The 19322-nt window shown below is 44.8% G+C and overlaps 1 protein-coding gene across 8 annotated transcripts in view; it reads left to right on the plus strand.

Moving 5' to 3' along the window:
• The first annotated feature begins 246 nt into the window (after positions 1-246).
• TNRC18 (trinucleotide repeat containing 18) overlaps positions 247-19322 on the plus strand; it is an 89673-nt gene continuing 70597 nt past the window's right edge. For 6 of the 8 annotated variants that reach the window (XM_048867044.2, XM_048867045.2, XM_048867051.2 and 3 more), the window contains exons 1-2: positions 248-652; positions 2768-3100. In XM_048867044.2, coding sequence (XP_048723001.2) covers positions 2896-3100 — 205 coding nt within the window. In that variant the 5' untranslated portion in view covers positions 248-652; positions 2768-2895. Of the gene's footprint in view, positions 653-2767; positions 3101-19322 lie in introns of all 8 variants that reach the window. The other 2 variants (XM_048867049.2, XM_048867054.2) reach the window with 2 other exon arrangements.

A 19322-nucleotide genomic window follows, 5' to 3' on the forward strand; every position in this document is an offset into this window, starting at 1 on the left:
CGGCCTCTAAAAATTCTCACCACCAGTTTTGATCATTCAGCCCTGTTAGGGGAGCCTAGAAACGGCTCGAGTCCTTGGTCCATAATTGGTTTTATAGGAATGGCTGAGGGCCAAAGTGTTTACATGAGGGTGAGTGGCAGGGCGAGCAGCCAATGGGAGACTTACTATGAATTTTTGGCTGGCCAGCTTGGAGAGGGGTGGGACGGGAGGAACAATGCTTGTTTCATTGCTAAAGAGGGTTTTTTTTTTTTTTTTTTTTTTTTAAGATCCAGAGAGAGGAACTTGAAAGGGGGTTTGTGTAATGTACCTTTTCCAATCGCGGGCTGTATATGGAGATTCTGAATTCTCCAAACCAGCGCTACCTGGATTTTATTAAAAAGCAGAGACCTCTGGAGCAGGAAAGCTGGATTTTAAAGGAAAGCAGAGAGATCGGTGCCGGTGCTCCTTTTTCTTTCAGGGTGGAGGAGAGGGTGAGACCGACTTATGGACTAAAAGGACATTTTTATACCAAAAAAAGGCAAGACGGGCAAAAAGTACTGTTCTAGCTTGGATCTAATTTCTGAGACGGGAGGAAAGCAAAGGCAAAGAGCTAAAGAATGCCAAAGAAGAGAGTTGCATAGAGGAGAGAGGCGGATTCTTCGGGGCTGGAAAGGTAGAATTCTTCGAATTTATTTTTTTGCAGCAAGTTAACTAGGTTTGGTTTGCGTTTTTGGCGAATAGCTTTGCTATAGGATCCGCTCCCCCGTCACCCTCCAAAAACCTTCCCGTAGTGTAGTTGGCTTTGATTTCACCCCAATTTCATTACTTAAAAGCCCCCTCCTTTCTCCACCCCTTCCCCCGACACACACACCAAAAAAAAAAAAAAAATCGAAAATAAAAATAAGGTTTCCAAAGCGACTCCCCAACTTCTCCTTTGCTGATACAGGCTTGGAAAGGAGGTAAGAGAGAGAGACATGTTATGGTTATGGGCTGTTTTTAATTAAAAGCAGGAATGCAGCCATTTTAACTGCGTTTAAGAGGAAGGAAAAGTAAGGAGGTTTTGAAATTGGAACATTGAAGGAAGGCAGATAAATTAACTCCCCCTCCCCACCAAAAAAGCCTAGAATCAAAAGGGTCAGCTAAACTTGTCCATTTTGTCATAATGTTATTTCATTCCACTGTAAAATATACGAATAGGAGGAGGGCTTTTAAAAAAAAACAACGCAGCAACACCCCCTGCTTAAAATGGAAAACATGTAGCTAAGGATGTCCAGAATTATGTTGGTTTTTTTTTTTTTAAAGTAAATGTTTCATCTGGTAACCAGAGGAGGGGAAGAGCCACTGCTTAATAAAGCTGGTGGAATACATGTAACTAAAACCAGGCTAAAATAAGAAACAAAGCTGGTAAGAAAACTCATGTTAAATGGCTTTTGAGCGACTTTGGCTTTCTGGACAGTGCATTCCCTCTTTTTAAACTATGTGTAGGTTAGACATGGGTGGAAATAATTTCAATTTATTTCAGATAATTCTGAGTATTTGCCCTGGAGAGAAAACATGGAATACATAAGAATTCTTCACTTGATCTGGAAACTAATGCTCACTAGACAGCTTGAGTACCCTTTAAAACATATATATGGGAATGATTGCATGGTATTGAAAATAAATATTTGAGGGGGGGGGAAACAGATTTAAAATATCCTGCTTCCCTCTACCGCCCCTTTTCTTTCAGTAAATTCTAGATATCTTAACATTTTAACTGAAAGGTGATGAGTATTTACGAAGTATAAGAGGGTTCTCGAATTAAGCTTCCCCCCCCCCCCAACTAATTTCATTGGCAAACAAGCCGCGGTTTAGAAAATATGTAAGAATATTCCTTAGTAAATCAGTAACTGAAAATGAAACTGAGGATAATACTGTTTCTTATAAAACCGTGACAAGATGCAGTCCCATCTCATGGTAATCTCAGAATTACAATTGTATCGTTGTTGTTGGGTTTTTTTTTTAATCGTGTGTTCAGTAATAAATCCACTTTCACACAAAAGCTATTTTAAGTGGATTAAGGAACACCGATTTAAAAGCCTAATAATAATAAAACAACAACAACAATAATAATCTTCGTTTAAAACTCCCTAACTGCGTGTACCTAGTGGAGTCCTCAAGGGCTAAAAAGTTAAATATTAAATACTTTCAGGATAAGATAATGGGTAAATGTGTAGTGGGGCATTTTAATCTATGGGAAGGGGAGGTTTCGCGGTTTTGTAACCTAAAGTTGGTGATTGTGGAGAAGAATATATACTGCGGTGGCTGGTTTCAACCAGATTCGTGGGGCAGGAGCGTCCGGAATGCCTGAGTGAGGCTTTTATTATTTGTCAAAAATAATTTTAACCCGATCTAGCAGGGCTTGCTGAACTCCCCCTTGGTTTTGGTGGGGCGGGGGGCAGAGCGGAAGGTTCTTTTAATTAAACCGAATTCTCTCTCTGCTGTTATTGCAACAAAAATATCGGAGTCTCCCAAGCAACGTCTCCCAAGCAACGTTGTGGTCTTCTCTCTGTCAAACCCGCTCCTTTTCCCCCTTCAAGGCGAGGATATTTTTTTAAATGATTTATATCGGTTGTTTGGAGGGGGGGGGAATCAGTTTAACTTTTGGGTGACTTGCTGTTTAAATCATTTAGCCTCCGTTTGCAAACAAATTGACTAATCGCGTGTGTGAGGTTTGGATGTGAGGGTGAATTCACCGGAGGGACGGTAACCCCCCGCCGCCGTGTTTGTGTCTGTCTCTCCCCTGCAGGGCGCTCGCCTCGCCAGGACCCCAGCACCCCACCGCGCCATGGGACGCTTTCACACCTTAGTTTTAAAAAACATCTGAACGGGGGGGGAGGGGGGGAGAGCTAAAGTCAACTCGGAGTTCGCGAGTGGATGATGGATGGCAGAGATTTTGGGCTTCCCCGATCTTTTCCCCCTCCTCTGCTGTCCGGGCTGGCCATGGAGAGTCACCGAGTCGGACCCGCCAGCGCAGCCGGGCGCATCGCTCCATCCGCCGGCCACATGGCTGCGGGGCTCCCGGCCCCTCTGGCACCTGGAAAATACCTCGCATCGGGCATCAACATCCATTCCCACCCGGGTAAGGCGCTTTGCGGCCCCGCTGGCGGTGTGTGTGATTTAAATCTCTGAGGCTGAGCTGGAAAGGACAAGCCCCCAGCTCCTTGCAGAGCCCCGGGAAGGGTGGGTCCCGGCTCCGGGGCGCTAGCTCACCCTGGCGCGGGACGAAATACATCCAATCTCATTTTTTTCCTCCTCCCAAAATGTTTCATTTTCCCCGAGGAGGAGGAAGGTTGGCGCGTGGGGTGTGAAGTCTAGGGAGGCATTTCAGTGTCTGGGGCGCTTTTTACCTTCTCTCCCCTGGAAGAAACGGACCTGAAATGCGTCCCATGCCCTTCTAAAATGCTCTCCCGCTGATTACAATTTTGTACTGATATCTTTGAAACTTGTCTCGTGGTTTTTTTGCTTGAAACAAACCCCCAAGATTTCTCCCGCCTTCCTCGATTCCGGATTCCTCCTCCCCCCCTTTTATTTTATTTTACTTGCTCGATTACACTTTCCCCCTCAAAAACTATTTTTATATAAAACTGGGACAAAGGAGAAATCTCGCTTCTTCCTTTGGTTTAAACACAAATCCGGACTAGGATTACCTGGTTTCTAGTCTAAATACCACCCCCCCTTCCCGCCCCAAGATGTAACAATTTGAATATCTTGCCGGGAACAGTATTAAGAAGAAGAAAAAAGTCTGAATCTTAATTGCAAGGCGAGATCGCTCTCTGGTTGGCTTTCCTGTTTTGTGGATGATAATTTCAGTGAGGGAGAGAATCTTGTTCGTGCTTTTCAGCGGAATGGCAAGAGGTGCTAACGGAGGGGTGGGAGACAGGGCGAGTTTCCACCCCCCGTTTCTAAGCAGGGCAGTTACATAGCTGCAACACGCTTTGTTTTGCTAAAGTCTGTTTGTGTTAGGGTTTGAGGGCTCCCCTCTGCTTTCATTCCCCAGCGTCTGCATAGCGTCCTGGGAAGTTCGTTAAGTATGGCAGGATTTTTTTTGGGGGGGAGGGTTCAACAACCTAAAAGTAAATTGTTTAATAGACACCAGCTGGATTTTAAAAATCCAGGAAACTGCCGGGGGGAGAAGAGAAAGCGGTCCAAGCGGTGTGGCGGCTTGCTTTTTTTGAATGCATCGACGATAAATACCCCCAATATACCACATGAAGCCAACATGGTTTAATTTTTGAGCAGCCTTATTTCGTTGATTGCATGGGGGGAATGTACAAGGAATGCAAGCTAAGAATGTCCGATCGAGCCTTCCTCTCTTTCCCTCTCCCCCAATAATTTATTGTCCGGGTTTTGAGCTACAGCGGTAGTCGGTTGCTTTGGGAGTGATTCAAGGCAGATGAAAAGTTTTAGTGTTCTCAGAAATTCCCTGCTCCCAGACCTCCCCTTACCCCTTGGAGAGAGAGGGGTCCACATAGGGGAGGGGAGGGGAGTGGGGGAAGGGGAGGCAGTCAGAAATAACACACACACACACATCGCATTATGAATCCCTGGGGCTTGCAGAATGTCCAACTTTTGCACATTAACTGAGGATGCATTTTTGTGGTTGCGTGTGTGACTCCGTTAAAAAGCTGAGTAGCTGGAAGTGTTTTTATTTTTAAAACTGTAGATAGAAAGCTGTTGTGTAGAGGGGGGGTTTTACGGGTTACGCTCTTTTAAAGAATCAATCCTTTACCAGCCGGATGGATGCAATTTCTAAAGTGCTTTGGGGCTATTTCTTATTAATACATAAAACCTAATCTCAAGTGCCTGCCTTTTTTAGATAGTTGGTTTTTTTTTTTGGTTGAAATTCTTATAAGTCAATATAGCTGGGAATCGGTCTGCACATGTGCCAGCCAACTGTTTATTTTTCTTTCATTGCACATTTAAAAATATGTTGCTTTTTCAGCTACTTCGTGTTGTGTAGCCCGTGTTTGTGGCCTGAAAGGAGGTTGCTTGCAGTCCAGCGCTCAGATATTTCTTCAGTTACATTTCTTTTTTTCTGGGTGTGGAAAGGTGACTCTGAGGTTACATTAGGCGTTGGTAGGGGACAAGTTTTGCAATAATAAACCTGCCTTTCTCTACAGCGCATGGAATGGATGACTTTGAAATTTACAAACCTGATTGCCAACATCTGCAAAGAAGGAAGCAGCCCGAATGGAGGGAGAGATTTATTGGTTTTAGAATGGATGTCAGTGCCAATTTTCCAGGTGCTAAAACAAGAGGTGTAAAATGAAGAGCAATAAAACGAAGCACATGGGCAAACACCTCATTTTCCACCACCTCCTGCTAAGGCAAAATGTAATCTCTCAAAAATTGATCTCCCTGCCTAGACAAACAGGTGGAGCCTAGTATCAGGGTTTTAGTTTCCTTTTATTTTTAAAAGACGTACAAACCTGTAATTCTTTGCTGGGGAGAATGATTACAATTACCTTTCCAATTTGTATTAATAGAAGCTTTCCCCCACCCTCCCTCCCTGCCTTGCTTGCTTGGGCTATCTCATGAAATAATTGCTTTATGTTTACCCCCTGTTTCCTCTGGCTGATCCCAGAAGCTTCTATCGCTCTTGTGGCTTTGAGGTGCTAAAACTGTCCTTTGAAAGGGGGTTCAGGTAGAACTCCCCCCCGGGCTGGTAAGCCAGTGGGGAGATCTGGTCCTTCTTTAAAGGAATTTAATCTTCTCTTTTCCACAAGTTCGGATTTTACATCTAAGCCACTTCCGAGATAACTACCCCATCAGCCTTCCACAATTCATTCCCTGCACTCCCTCATAAACTCTCTACCCTGTATTACTATTAACAAAGCTCTCTCACCCAGGTTGGCTACAGTAGGGAGTGGTAATTCCCAGACAGGCTAAATTGCATTAAAAAGATATGTACAATTAACAGTTTAAACTTCCATTATACTGTGGCAGTTGGTAGACAGGGATTTTTTTATGGCTTGAACAATTTCATTTTAAATGATGATTGCTTCCTGCTATTTAGAGCTTCTCCCATTCCCCCCGTAATTTTAAGTTGTTGAATGAGGGAGGGGTAGCATTTTAACAGAGCATCTTGAAATCAGTCAATGAATAAGCAGGACTAAAGAAAGTGACTGCTGAATCCCTCCCCAAGTCATCTTAAACTAAATTCATCCCTTTAAAAATAGCGTGATTTACTATGCTTCTGGATCTAGTTCTTTTAGCCTATTGATTTCAAAATTCTTTGCTGTGTAGCCTTTCTGTGCTAGAAAACCCCGAGCTAAAGGACCCTGCGCTCTGGCTCAGCTAGACTTGCAGGCAGTTGTCTCTTCTCTTATGTGTGTATTTTTCATGTGAACTTGCCAATAATCCTGATCCATTGAAGATTTTTGGGGGGGTGGGGTGGGGACAGAAGTCTTTTGTCTGACGCAGTACAGTGTGAGTTGTTGCAGTTATGGGGAAGGGGATACTTACTAGGGGCAGTGAGAAGGTAGAACTGGCTTCTCTGCCAGCTCAGACCTAGGTCTGGCTAAATGCAGTTATTCCTAGTGGTTCTACATTTCTTTGATTCTTGGCTTGTCGGAGATAGGCAGGTCGTTCATGTCGCTTTTGGGTGGCAGAAGACCGGATGTACGTGCCAGCCAGGAGGTAGCATGGCACCTTCCTAAGGGTCCTGCTAAATGTCCATGAAAAGAGTTAGGAAGGTGACGTTATGCAATGGCATCTCATCCACAGCAGCAAAGGAGTTCGGCAAGAAGAGGAGGTGTACTTTAAATAAAAGAGAAGGTGATTGCAATCTGGCATCACTGATTACAGAGTCCATTAATACACTAGCCTTTCATCTCTGGAGACCTGGTTCAAAATCTGGTGGGTTATTGGTTTTTGCCTTAGGTCACAAGTGAAATGAGTTTAGTGGTCTCGGCTTAATCCACAAAGCACTTTTATTTCCAGCACAAAACCCAGAGTTAGTGTGTTACCATTGGCGATCTCGGCATAGCAAAAGCCTGAGACTGAACAGCATGTGCCGATGCAGGACCATGTTGATGTCAAGTAGCAGAGATGCATGAGAGAAACTTGCCCAGGACCTGACTATATCAAAATGTACCAAACTCCCTGAAAAACAAAACAAAAAAACTGCCACTGCTTTTCCCCAGTGTTAGGATATTATATTTCTGGGTGGGGTGTGTGTATATAATCTGGTGAGTGCTCTTTGTAGGTATTGTTACATTCTGGTCTGAGGAACTTGATTTTCCAGAGTGTTCCACTAAGGCTTCCTTAATCCACAAGAAGGGACTTAAATCTTAATGGCAAGATAAGTAATAAATAAAACTTGCAAGCTCGCCAGCCAAAGAAAAAGGGCCCAGATTGAGGGAAGAGATGCTTTTATATTTCCACGTTAAGTATCTGTGTCCGGATATAGGAAGTGTGAGAATTTTAAAATGGATCGGAAACTGTTCCTATGTACACCATTGCAGTGATAGGCAAGAAAGTCTGTTGCACGTATTTACTGAGTGTGAGACTTGGGCCTGCATAAAATTTGTTTTTTTACCCGCACTCCTAACCAATGTAGCTATGCTGGCAAAAATTATAAACACCTCTCATATGACATAGTGGTGCCAGCAAAAGCCCCACGTAACTGCAATTATACTGGCAAAAGTGCAGTTTTGCTGATATAAGCTGCATCCACATGAGTGCTTTGCTGGCGTAGCATCTGGTATAGCCATACTGGCCAAATGCTCTTAATACAGACCTGGCCTGCCGTCTTTTCTGCCTGTAAATTGCCTATCACACAGTTTAGTGCTAGACAAATGGTAAGAAATAATAACCTGTAACCTCTACACCAGCCTGCCGCAAGCTGGAATTGGGATATGGACTCTAAAGTTATCCAGTGCTGTAAATTCAACTGATCAGCTTAGTGGTTCAGCACAGGTATTTTTGTAATTATGATACATTCTGGGAAAATTTCATTGTGTTCAGTGGGGAAAATTTCATTGTGTTTAATGGTCCTTGAAATCACACTTCCCTCTGGGTAGTGTGGTGGGTCTGGTGCTGTGGAGTGCCGGCTTGTAATATAAAACAAGGAGGAATGTTAGCTGACTAGAGACCTGCCAGGGGTGGTATTTCTCCCTCGCATGCCCCTCCCTTGTCTAAACTAGGCATTTTTGACCTAAACTTACCACCAGCGCTGTCCCCCCAATAGCAGTGGTGGAGAGAGGCACTTTTGCAAACAGGGCTCCTGACCCCCATGATCTAGACTGGCTCTGAACGGGGCTCATGCTTGAACCGGTCGTGTGCAGCCCTGTCTACGTTCACACTTTTACTGCTAGATCTGCTGCAGTAGCAGCACAAGTGGAAAATCCTTGGCAATGAAGTCTAGGGTAGGAACACCCCCCCCCAAACACACACACACGCTGTCTGGGTTTCCAACTTGTTGACAACAAATAGCTGAAGGTTGATAGAGGAACAATGACTGTTCTGTGTCTATTCACCCCAAGGGGAAGTTGTGAATATGGTAGTTAGGCCAGGTGTTACTTTGGTCCCCTCATAGGTTTTTTTAGAAATATTTAGAGCACACATTGGTAAATTACGGTGTAAGAAGGACGGGAATGGATTGAGATTCCCTGACCCTCCTTCCCTCCACTACCCATTTTTCCACCAACTTAAATTGAGATCACTTCAAAGCTTGCGAAGCCAGAGAACGTTATGAGAAGAACTGGCTTCTCTGTTCCTGCACTAGTCTTCATTTTTGGAACTGTCCCATGGGTGCAGCACTTCTTCCGGTGCAGTGACCCTAGTGACTGTCATTGTGAAGCCATGTCTACACGAGAGAGACTTGAACTGGTGTAACAAACACCAGTACAGAAAGCTAGTGCGGACCCCTCCTGTAGGTGCAACAGTCTTGCTTTTTAAACTACATACGGGTAGTTATACCGGGCAAATTGACCTGTTTTAGACAATCTGCATAGAAAGGGCACCAGGTGCCACAAGTACTCCTTTTCTTTTTATGTATGTCACTGTGTCATTTAAACCTGTTCACAGCAAGTCCAGGCATTGCTGGTGACCACCTGGTCCGTGTTGACATTAGAGCGTCCATCATTGCAACTACCACTGGAGTTGAACACCTACTAGGAAATTCTAGTGGAGGAAGGGAGGAAAACTACTGTAGACTAGCCCTCATTGCTCTAGTTCACAACAAACCTATTCCTTTCCAACACTTTAGCTGTTGAAGAATGGACCTTGTTGGAGGGAAGATGGGGATGAAGCTTGCTTGTTATTTAGCTTTTCTAATATAGCAACGTTGGTAAGCAGAGAGGTTGTTTGCAAAAGGGAAATTCTGAATTTCATTTCCTTCCTAAAGACTGCAGCAACATTCTTGTTGGTTTATAATTATATTATAATAGTGGTTATTTAAGGAAATTAATTTAAGGTTCCTGCAACAATGTTAACACAGCATGTTGCACTTTCTGGCTTTGTCTGAACTAGGATTTAAAGGTGTGATGGTAGAATTAATTAGCTAGCTAACGTGATCTAACGCCTAGCTCTAGTCAAGGCAAGTTGTACTTAAGCAAATGCTAAACTTGTCCAGTTACAGCCTGGGTGCTCCACTATCCAAAGCTGTAAGTGGACAAGTTTAGCATTTGCTTAAGTACAATTTGCAGAGTTTTGTCCAGTTTTAGGAGGTGTTAGCTAGCTCAATCTAACATACACGATCAAAACCATGTATTGGTTGTACCAGTGTCTGGTTTAAATGCATGGCTTAACCTAGCACTGTCATACAATGTATACCCTAAAATATAAGGGATGTGTGAGCTTGCTGAGTTAATGTTACTGTAAGAACCCTTGCATTTTTGCTTTTATTTTAATTGCAAAACTTTAACTCTGTGCATGTATCTTTTTAATAAAAGAGGGTAGGATGCAGGGAGTGTGTGGGGCAAATGTCTGCACTTAATGATGGTAACATTTAAGGGGTCCCAATTAGTGAGGTGTGAACTTTAAAATCTGAGATGAATGAGAGAGGAGCAGAGAGAGAGAATCTTTTCTGCTATGGTTTGTTTGAAAACAGTTTTTTGAAGAGGTGGGTTGGCAGAGCAGCCTGTCCTCTGTTTGCATAGTGATTGCTGCATCTTACCAATTGGGCTGGGGGGCCCTTTAAAGAAATTCCAGCAAGTCTAGAATTGCAGGAATACTGCTCAATGCAGCAAAATTTGCTCCCTAAGAGATCTCCCTAAGATCATACAGCCCATAATTCTCATCCTCACCATTTTCTCTTTTTCCCGTTGTTGAGGCAGAATTAGGAGAGACTTTTGTTGTGTGGATTTCCATACAACATTTTATATTTCTTTTTAAGTGTATCAGAACTGCACTTTTATAGACTCTAGCCCTCTGGTGCTGTGGCTGGATCTGTGGAGAAAAATCTCATGTTCACAGTCTCCAGATTTTTCACCAGTACAGACTCCCTTTTTTACACTAGTACGTCACAAGTGCATTGGGGGAGTAAGAGTGGTGGAAAAAATTCCTAATTTAGACAAGCTTCCAGGAGTGGTGTAGCAGTGAAAGTTTGGCTCTCTTTCCTTAGTGTCACAAATGATCAGCTATTGCGTATGCAGTATGTTTCTGTTTTCCTTTCCAGCTGTTTTAGATGATGATTATGGGAAACAAAAGGTGATCATTTTGGTATCACTCTAAATCAGGGGCGCATTGAGAAAAAATCGGCAGGTGAAGGATGATTATAAACGGACATTGCTGGGGACCTAAAGAATGTTAATGTTTTAATGTGGCAAGAGTTGAAATGTTGATAAAAGATGGAGGTGACCTTGGGAACAATTTTTATTATGAGCATCAGTAGTGGCCAAAAGAATCATTTTAAGGGAATTGGAAATTGACAAACCAGCTGAAGATTGTGGGACTGGTACAATGAAATGAGTGATGTGGCAAGTCTGGAAGAGATATGGTGGCCTTAGAGAAATGACTGAGGGAGAATTTTAAGGAGATTTGGACCTCCTTTCTAGATCTGTATTCTGATAACTTCAAAAACGGTCACAGTTCCATATATCTAGCCATCTTTTTTTTATCCTGGTATGTTATTAAAAATTAGATTATTTTTATTCTTGACGGTTATATATTGAATCTTGCCTTCTGTGTACTACTGCTTTTCTCCTCCCACTATGTTCTGTTCAGCCTCTTATCATTGGTCTTTAAGCTTAATTCCCCATGGTTTTGAATGCACTTTTAGTATATTTGGTTCTAATTGATTTTAATTATGAAAATCATTTAAATGACGGACATGCTTGGCAGGTGAGGTTAACTTGGCTTTGCATATATCTTTGCTGCAAAAAAGGTGTGTTATTAACTCCAGCTAGCTCAGTCAGGTTAAAACAGCAGTGAAGACCTGACAACTCCGCTTTTAATTCAGGTTAAAGTCTGTAGGGGAGCCTGCAGTTGAATTCACCTAAGTTAACTGAATTGCCAAGTCTTTGCTGCTATTTTAACCTGCATTAGCTAAATTGGATTAGCTAACCTGTTTTAAGAACACCCCCTTTTTTTGTGTGTGTGTGTGTGGTGAACATATAGCCTTAGTGCAAGTCACCATCAGGGCAAGAACATAGTGTGTGTGTGTGAAATAACTAGAAAGCAATAACACATGGCACTCCCTCCATGTACTGTGTGTGTGACCATTATGTAATTCTCTGTTTCATATCCAGATCTGTTATGTCAATATACATCATATGGACAATATTAGGACAAATCAAGTTCTATTATATTCAAGTGCATAAACATTGTGTGTGTGTTTTCTCTCCCCTACCTCCCCCCCCCTCAGTTTCCACTTTTTTCTCCTTTTTATGCTCCAGTAGCTATACACACTACACGTCATTTCAATCCTGCGTTACACTCAGGGGTTTCCCTTCACTATCCCACTGCTACAGCAGAGCCTTCTCCAGAATGAGATTAGCAGCACAAAGCAGCGATTCTTCTGCTTCTTTTAATGTATCCTCTGGGTTTGTGTGGGATCGGAAATTCCTACTTTCATCAGATGAGCCCTCTCTGTAACTTTTTTTGGACAGATCTTCTGCATCTCCTCTTCACGATGACATTCGTGTTGGTGCAAGCATTGTATACTCCCCCCACCATTGTTAAAGTTAGTTTTACCTTATTTTCTTCTCTAAATCTCTCCACATAACTGAGCGGCCTCCATGTTGTCTGGCACAAGAAAGCTCTCTGTCTTTTCCTAGCCAGGTTCAATATAGTTCTGAGAATAATAAAACCATCTTTTGTATCATTTAGACAAATGTTTCATGCCTATAGGTACAAGTGTAAGTGACAGCCATAGATTACAATACACCATACAAGTAGCATCTGTAGTTGGGTGGCTGAACTTTGCAACGTCAGGGGCTGCGCTGGCAATTTGTCAAGAGCCCAAGGGCTGTGTTTTAATTTGAATATGTATTTAATGCACACAACCATAACATTTGCGTATGCTTTTATCTCCTTTGATCAGCGACTAGAAAGCACTTGTTTTGATTTTTTTTTTGCCAGTAGTAAAAACATGGCTGTTTCCAGTTATGCCATCTTTCTAATGGCAGGGAGATGTTAGCAAAGGGCTACTTTTTAGGGGAGGCAACTACTGGGCAACCTTGATATGGGGTGAAGTTTCAAGCAGAATGGTTGAGCATGAGCGCAAATGGAGACAGAGCGTGTAGTGTGTTTAATTCATTAAAAGGATGGTTTGGAATGCCAGGGCAGGTGGTAGAAACAAGGTGTAAAGAGAAGCAGGGATGGAAATGCAGATGATGCTGGTAGCAGGAGGAAAGGTTCTGCTGCCCAGAGTGACGAGACAAGGAAGGATGGGGTGGTGGAGTTTGAGAGGACAGGGAGAGCTGATGGCACTCACTGGAAGGTGTTGTGAACCCCACTGAAGACGGGGTTGGGGCGGGAATGAAAAGGGCTAGAATTGTGGGGTCTGGTCATGCCATTGTTGTTAATGGGACTTTCTGTTTACAAATGGATGGCGTGTTATGACCCATGGGCAGAAGATAATATGGTGAGATTCAACCTGTTGAAAAACTCATAGTACTCAATCTGGGGAGGGAGAGAACAATCCAAAACACAGAATCAGTGGGAGCAAGAGACACACAAAGGCGTAGTGCCGCAAGAGAAATGGGATGCTAGTGAACCGTAAATAGAGAGGCCTCCAACACAAACCCAGAGATGTAGGTAGTGCCTCTTGAAACCATCCTGGTGAGACAGCATCGAGAATTGCATATGGCTTTCTGTGTACCTCCATCCCTGCAACAAAAAAGAACAAATGGGAAGGACAGCTTGACTAAGGAGGAAAGATTAGAGGACTAAAATCTGAATAGTTTAGCTGAAAAAAAACATCTGTTGGGATTGCAACTTTAGTATTTAGAGGGGTAAGTGCCCAAGGACAGAGGAATGTTCAGAATGGTTCAAAGAATAAGTGGGTTGAGATTAAGAGGAGAATTATTATGGGCAAATACCAGGGAAGATACCTTAAAGGTGTCACGGTCTATTCTGGTTTGCCTAAATTAGGGACAATATCAGTCCCTGGTATCAGAGTAACAGCCGTGTTAGTCTGTATTCGCAAAAAGAAAAGGCGTACTTGTGGCACCTTAGAGACTAACCAATTTATTTGAGCATAAGCTTTCGTGAGCTACAGCTCACTTCATCGGATGCATACTGTGGAAACTGTAGAAGACATTATATACACAGAGACCATGAAGGGTGAGAGGAGGTATTGTTTCATGGTCTCTGTGTATATAATGTCTTCTACACTTTCCACAGTATGCATCCGATGAAGTGAGCTGTAGCTCACGAAAGCTCATGCTCAAATAAATTGGTTAGTCTCTAAGGTGCCACAAGTACTCCTTTTCTTAGTCCCTGGTATAGATCTCTGTATATTTCAGGACCAGGGTAAAACACATCAGCATAAGGCCATGCTTTACACCTGTATAGAGCGTTTACACTGGAGTTTGTATCCTGTATTGGCACAGAAATCCCTAATGTAGACAAGTCCATAGGCTGTTGACTAGTCTCACAGGAGAAGTGGTGGAAGCCCACTTCAGTTGCAGACGTCCTATATGAAGAGGACAAAGCAATGTACGGAACATCGGCGGGAGAATGAACACTGCATGGCTTCTGTTCTCTCTGGCTTCTGTGATTTTAAGTGTTGGAGATTAGGAAGACTGTAAAGGAGGAAGTGAGGGAAGCCAAGATGAGAGGAGATAGAAAAGCATGAAGGAGGACAATTTGCATGAGCTAGTGGCCAAATACCACACGCCTTACTCGTGTGAGCAGTCCCAATGAAATTATGAAGGCATGTGGTATTTTGCCTTATTCAGATGTTTTGAAGGGGACATTACAGAGCTGGGAGATGGTGGAATCTTGGCCTTGCCTAGTGTAGACAACCAGTTTAAATCAGTTTAGAAATCTAGCTCTTTAAACCAGTACAAACTCCTCATCTGGATGCTCTTGAAGGGGTAGTGATAGTCCGTGTAACTGTGTCCCATTTTAAGTGACACTGGAGTTAGGCTAGTTTATGGGGGGGAAAAGCAATTCAGACACTTGGCTCCAACGAGTCCATGTTGTGCCATCGTCTAGAGGGGAGTTTAGTCAGCCCAGCTCAGTAGGGGACGGGCTGTGCTGACCCACTGCATATAGCTATTAATATTCTTCCACCCCCTCTTGCTACACAAAACTGTGGTTCCAGCTTTTTTGGGTAGGCTGGTATTAAAACTACTCGCAAGCCCTTTATTACCACAGTGTCTGAGTGCCTCACGGTCGTTAGTGTGATGTAGGGAGGTACTCCTGTTCCTAATTACAGGTGGGAAACTGAGGCATGGTGTGGCTTGCTCCAGCTCCTATGGGAAGTCTGTGGTCATGTAGGGGGAATGGGACCTGGATCTCCTGACTCCAGCTTAGGACCTTAACCACTTGGCCACCCTTCTCCCTTTCATGGAATGCTTCAGCCTGGTGTGTTTGGTTTCAGAACTAGGCTTTCCCTGAGTCATTAGTCTATGGTTTGAGCACTCGGTGTCATTACTACAGGAGAGAAATGGCTTGCAGAAGTCCAAATGAATTTAAAAGCTCTTAAGAAGGTTGGAGCAGCTTCCACCTATGACAGAGGTGGGCAAACTACGGCCTGCGGGCCACATCCGGACCGCGGGACCCTCCTGCCCGGCCCCTGAGCTCCTGGCCCAGGAGGCTAGCCCCCGGCCCCTCCCCCGCTGTTCCCATGCTGCCGGTGTAGTGTATTAAACTGCTCCGCGTAGGAATGTGCTACTGGTAGCAGTTACGGGGAGCAGTTTACTACACTACACCGGCCCGATGCTCTGGGCAGCGAAGCAGTAGTGCTGCCAGCCACCAGTGCTCTGCGCTGTGCGGTCAGGGGGCAGGGAGCATGGGGGGTTGGATAGTGGGCAGGGGAGTTCGGGGTGGTGGGCAGGGGGCGGGGGCGTGGATGGGGGCGGGGCGGTCAGAGGGCGGGGAACGGGGGGGGGGTTTGAATGGGGGCAGGGGTCCCAGGGGGCAGTCAGGAAGGAGTGGGGGTTGGATGGGGCAGTCAGGGGCAGGGGTTCCAGGAACAGGGAGCAGGGTGTGTGTGGATGGGGCACGGGTCCTGGGGGGGGCCGTCAGGGAACGGAGGGGGGTTGGATGGGGCAAGAGTCACGGGGGGGGGCCTCAGGGGGTGAGAAGCAAGGGAGGGTGGATGGGGGCGGGAGCACAGCCTGGCACAGCCTCCCCTAACTGGCCCTCCGTACAGTTTCCGAAACCCGATGTGGCCCTCAGGCCAAAAAGTTTGCCTGCCCCTGACCTATGAGAAACTTTGCAGAGGTCTTCTCTTCTGCAGTCCTCTTGTTCAGTTTTGCTATCTCTCTGAGTTCTGAGGTGTGTGCCACTGGGGTCTGTCTATGGTCTGGGGCCCTCAATGGGTGGGTGGTGGGGGGCCTCCTTTGTGGGCCAGATCCAAAGACACCCATTGATTTCAATGGGCTGTGGGGCCCTGATCCTGCAAAGACTGATGCACATGCTTGACTTCATGCACTGTGAGTAGCCCCACTGACTCCCAAGTCTTTGCAGAGGTTTCTGACAGCCACATCCTGTGTCTTCTCTGCCATAAGGAAATTGAAAGTTTCACAACTTAAATTTGTAGCTCATGAAAGCTTATGCTCAAATAAATTTGTTAGTCTCTAAGGTGCCACAAGTACTTCTTTTCTTTTTGCGGATACAGACTAACACAGCTGCTACTCTGAAACCCAACTTAAATATAAGACTCCCCACCCCACCGCCCCATTTAAAGTGCCTGAGAATCGCAGTTAACAGCAAATATGCTAAGGAGTCAAACTGGCAGCTCATTAGGAAGGGGATTTCTGATAATCGGGGAATCTTGGATATTGGGGACCAGGACTCAGGAGACATTTGGGTTCTGTTCCCATCTCTGCCCTGACTGGCTGGATGACCTTAGCCAAGTCTCTTCCATAGAATAATAGAATATCAGGGTTGGAAGGGACCTCAGTCATCTAGTCCAACCCCCTGCTCAAAGCAGGACCAATCCCCAACTAAATCATCCCAGCCAGGGCTTTGTCAAGCCTGACCGTAAAAACCTCTAAGGAAGGAGAGGTTTTTAAGGTCTTTCTTTCCCCGTGCCTCCGTTTCCCCAAATGTAAAATTATGCTGATTTCCCTTGTAAAACGCTCTGAGATCTGCCGTTGAAAAGCCCAATATCAGAGCTAGATACTATTCCTCTGAAAGCTTAGACAGCGGGTTTAAAAATAAGCAGTTGAGAAAGCCACGTCTACTGTAACTTTGACTCATAGCTGCTCATGCCAGCTCTGTCTGGCTTCTCCTTTTTTGTTGTTCTTTTGGCATGATCCTTGGAGTCAAAACAAATCCAGATCCAGCTGCCACCTTCTAACCTAATTTTAATGATTGGGGTTGCATGTTTGTTGTTTTGGCTATGTACAATAATGGAGACCTAAAACCTGCTAGGGGGAGGAAGGGATGGCACCTTCTGGTGCCAGTTGTTGTTGGTATGTTTTGTTGCAGCCCCAGTAAGCAGGCTAGTTTGCATAGTGAAAGTTCCTTGCCCGCGGGAGGACAAGAAACCTCAATGGAGAAGATGCAGAAAAGTATCTCCCATCCTGGGCCATGCTGGCTATTTTCACTGTTGTGGGTTTAGATGCTATCTATATACTCCGAGCCGGTGAGCTAGGTGACTCGCAGAGGGGTCTGAAGACACAGTCCTTTCCACTAAGAGCTTAGGTCAAAGGAACTGTTGGACCCTGCACCTCTGTGGGTGTGTCCTCAGTGCAGAGGGAACTCTGCTGATTGAAGCTCCGGCTGGCCTAGCCCGGGTCTGAACAACCACATTGCAAAGCTCTGTTTGCTCCCACTCAGCTGCGTCTACACTGGTGCTGTACACGCTCAGGTGTGTCCCATGGAGGCATATCCCGTGGTTCCTATCTCTGCAGTAAGCTGAGCCATTCTCCGATTCTTTCTCGATGAATTGTGGGAGAACTTGTCTGTTCTTCTGGTGATGGGACGGCAGGAAATTGTGGGAAGGAACTGAAGATCATCGCTTGAGTGGCGTAGCCCAGTGGCTCTCAACCTTTCCAGACTACTGTACCCCTTTTCAGGAGTCTGATTTGTCTTGCATACCTCCAATTTTCACCTCATTTAAAAACTACTTGCTTACAAAATCAGACCTAAAAATACAAAAAGTGTCACAGCCCAGCATTACTGAAAAATTGCTGACTTTCTCATTTTTTACCATATAATGAAATACATCAGTTGGAATATCCATATTGTCCTTACATTTCAGTGTACAGTACATAGAGCAGTACAAGCAAGTCATTGTCTGTAGGAAATTTCGTTTGTACTGACTTCGCTAGTGCTTTTTTTGTAGCTTGTTGTAAAACTTGGCAAATCTCTAGATGAGTTGCTGGAGCCCCCGGGGTACATGTACTGCTGGTTGAGAACCACTGGCGTAGCCTGTGTCCGCATTGCAAAGTGGATGGGTTTCCAGCCCAAGCGTAAGCAGCTCTTGGACGCTAGCCTGTGCCCCAGCATGGGCCAGCTGGCCTGGGTGTAAAGCCCCACCACATATGAGGGAGAGGATTTTGTGTGCGGATGGGAGTGGGGTAGGAGCAATGCCCAAGTTGACTCTTCGGTGAAAACAAGCCTCTCAAATGCAGCATCACCTGAGTACATCAAGTTTGCAGGATCAGGGCCCGAGTAGACAATGACAGATGAAAGGTTGACGGATGGAACAAAGAGCAGAGTTATACGATTACTCGGGAATATATTACAAAGCAAGAAAAGGGGAGAGCTCTCCCATAATTCACTGCAGATATGGCCTTGTTCAAAGAACTGCAGCAGAAAGGGAAGAGAGGGCAGATGGTATTTACCTTTCCAAGCTCAGCTGCCTCCTCCGTTTTCCTTTCAAGCACCCTGTTGTGAGTACTCAGGGTTGGCTAGTGCCCATCAGGCAGGAGTATTTAATTTCTCAATGGGAGGGGAGGAAGATAATGCTGCATAGTTTAATTTAACCTGCTGGTGACCTGGTCTTAAGTCATCATGTCTGAAAATAGCCTGTGTTCCCCTCAGGGCATGGCTAATGACTCTGGGAAGGCTGGATTCAGTCTCTGAAGGCTGATTTAATTTGCTCTCTGAAGGCTGTTGCTGCCAGAAACTTGGCACAGGTGATCTTGGGACCAACACCTGTGCCACCCCATAATAAACACGCCCCAAATGTGTGTAGCCTTTGCTGAGAAACGGTGGCTAAGGTGGTGCTCCCTTTTTAATGAAAGGGACGTTATCACATAGTTTGGGCGCAGGGGTAGCCTACTTCAGCTGCACATTAAGTGGGTGGACAGGGCTCTGAACAATCAAATGAATTCGGTGCCACGGGCTTTTTTTCCGGTCTCTTTGCAATTTTGATTTAAAAAAAAAAATCGTGGAACTAACGTGCCATTTGTTGATCACCCTGTTGCCCTGCCTGGTGTCTAGCTGGTCCATTCAGGTTGAAAGCTCATCGGGGCAGGAGCGATGTGTTTGAACAGCGCTGGTCCTTAGGCACTACTATAATAAACGTGACTGGTGATTATTGATTTGCATGAATGATTATTCTAATACATGTTAGGCCGAATCACCCACTGCCACCAAGCCACGCTGGAGTAGATGGCATGGCAAAGGCTGGGGACAAATGAATTCACATGTATAGCTTTTCTTGGCCTGGAAAATGAATTGTGCTAGAAAATATGTTAACTAGTGTGAGGTCAACTAGCACTTGGCCC

Source organism: Caretta caretta, chromosome 10, assembly GCF_965140235.1.
Source record: "Caretta caretta isolate rCarCar2 chromosome 10, rCarCar1.hap1, whole genome shotgun sequence".
NCBI lineage: Eukaryota > Metazoa > Chordata > Testudines > Cheloniidae > Caretta > Caretta caretta.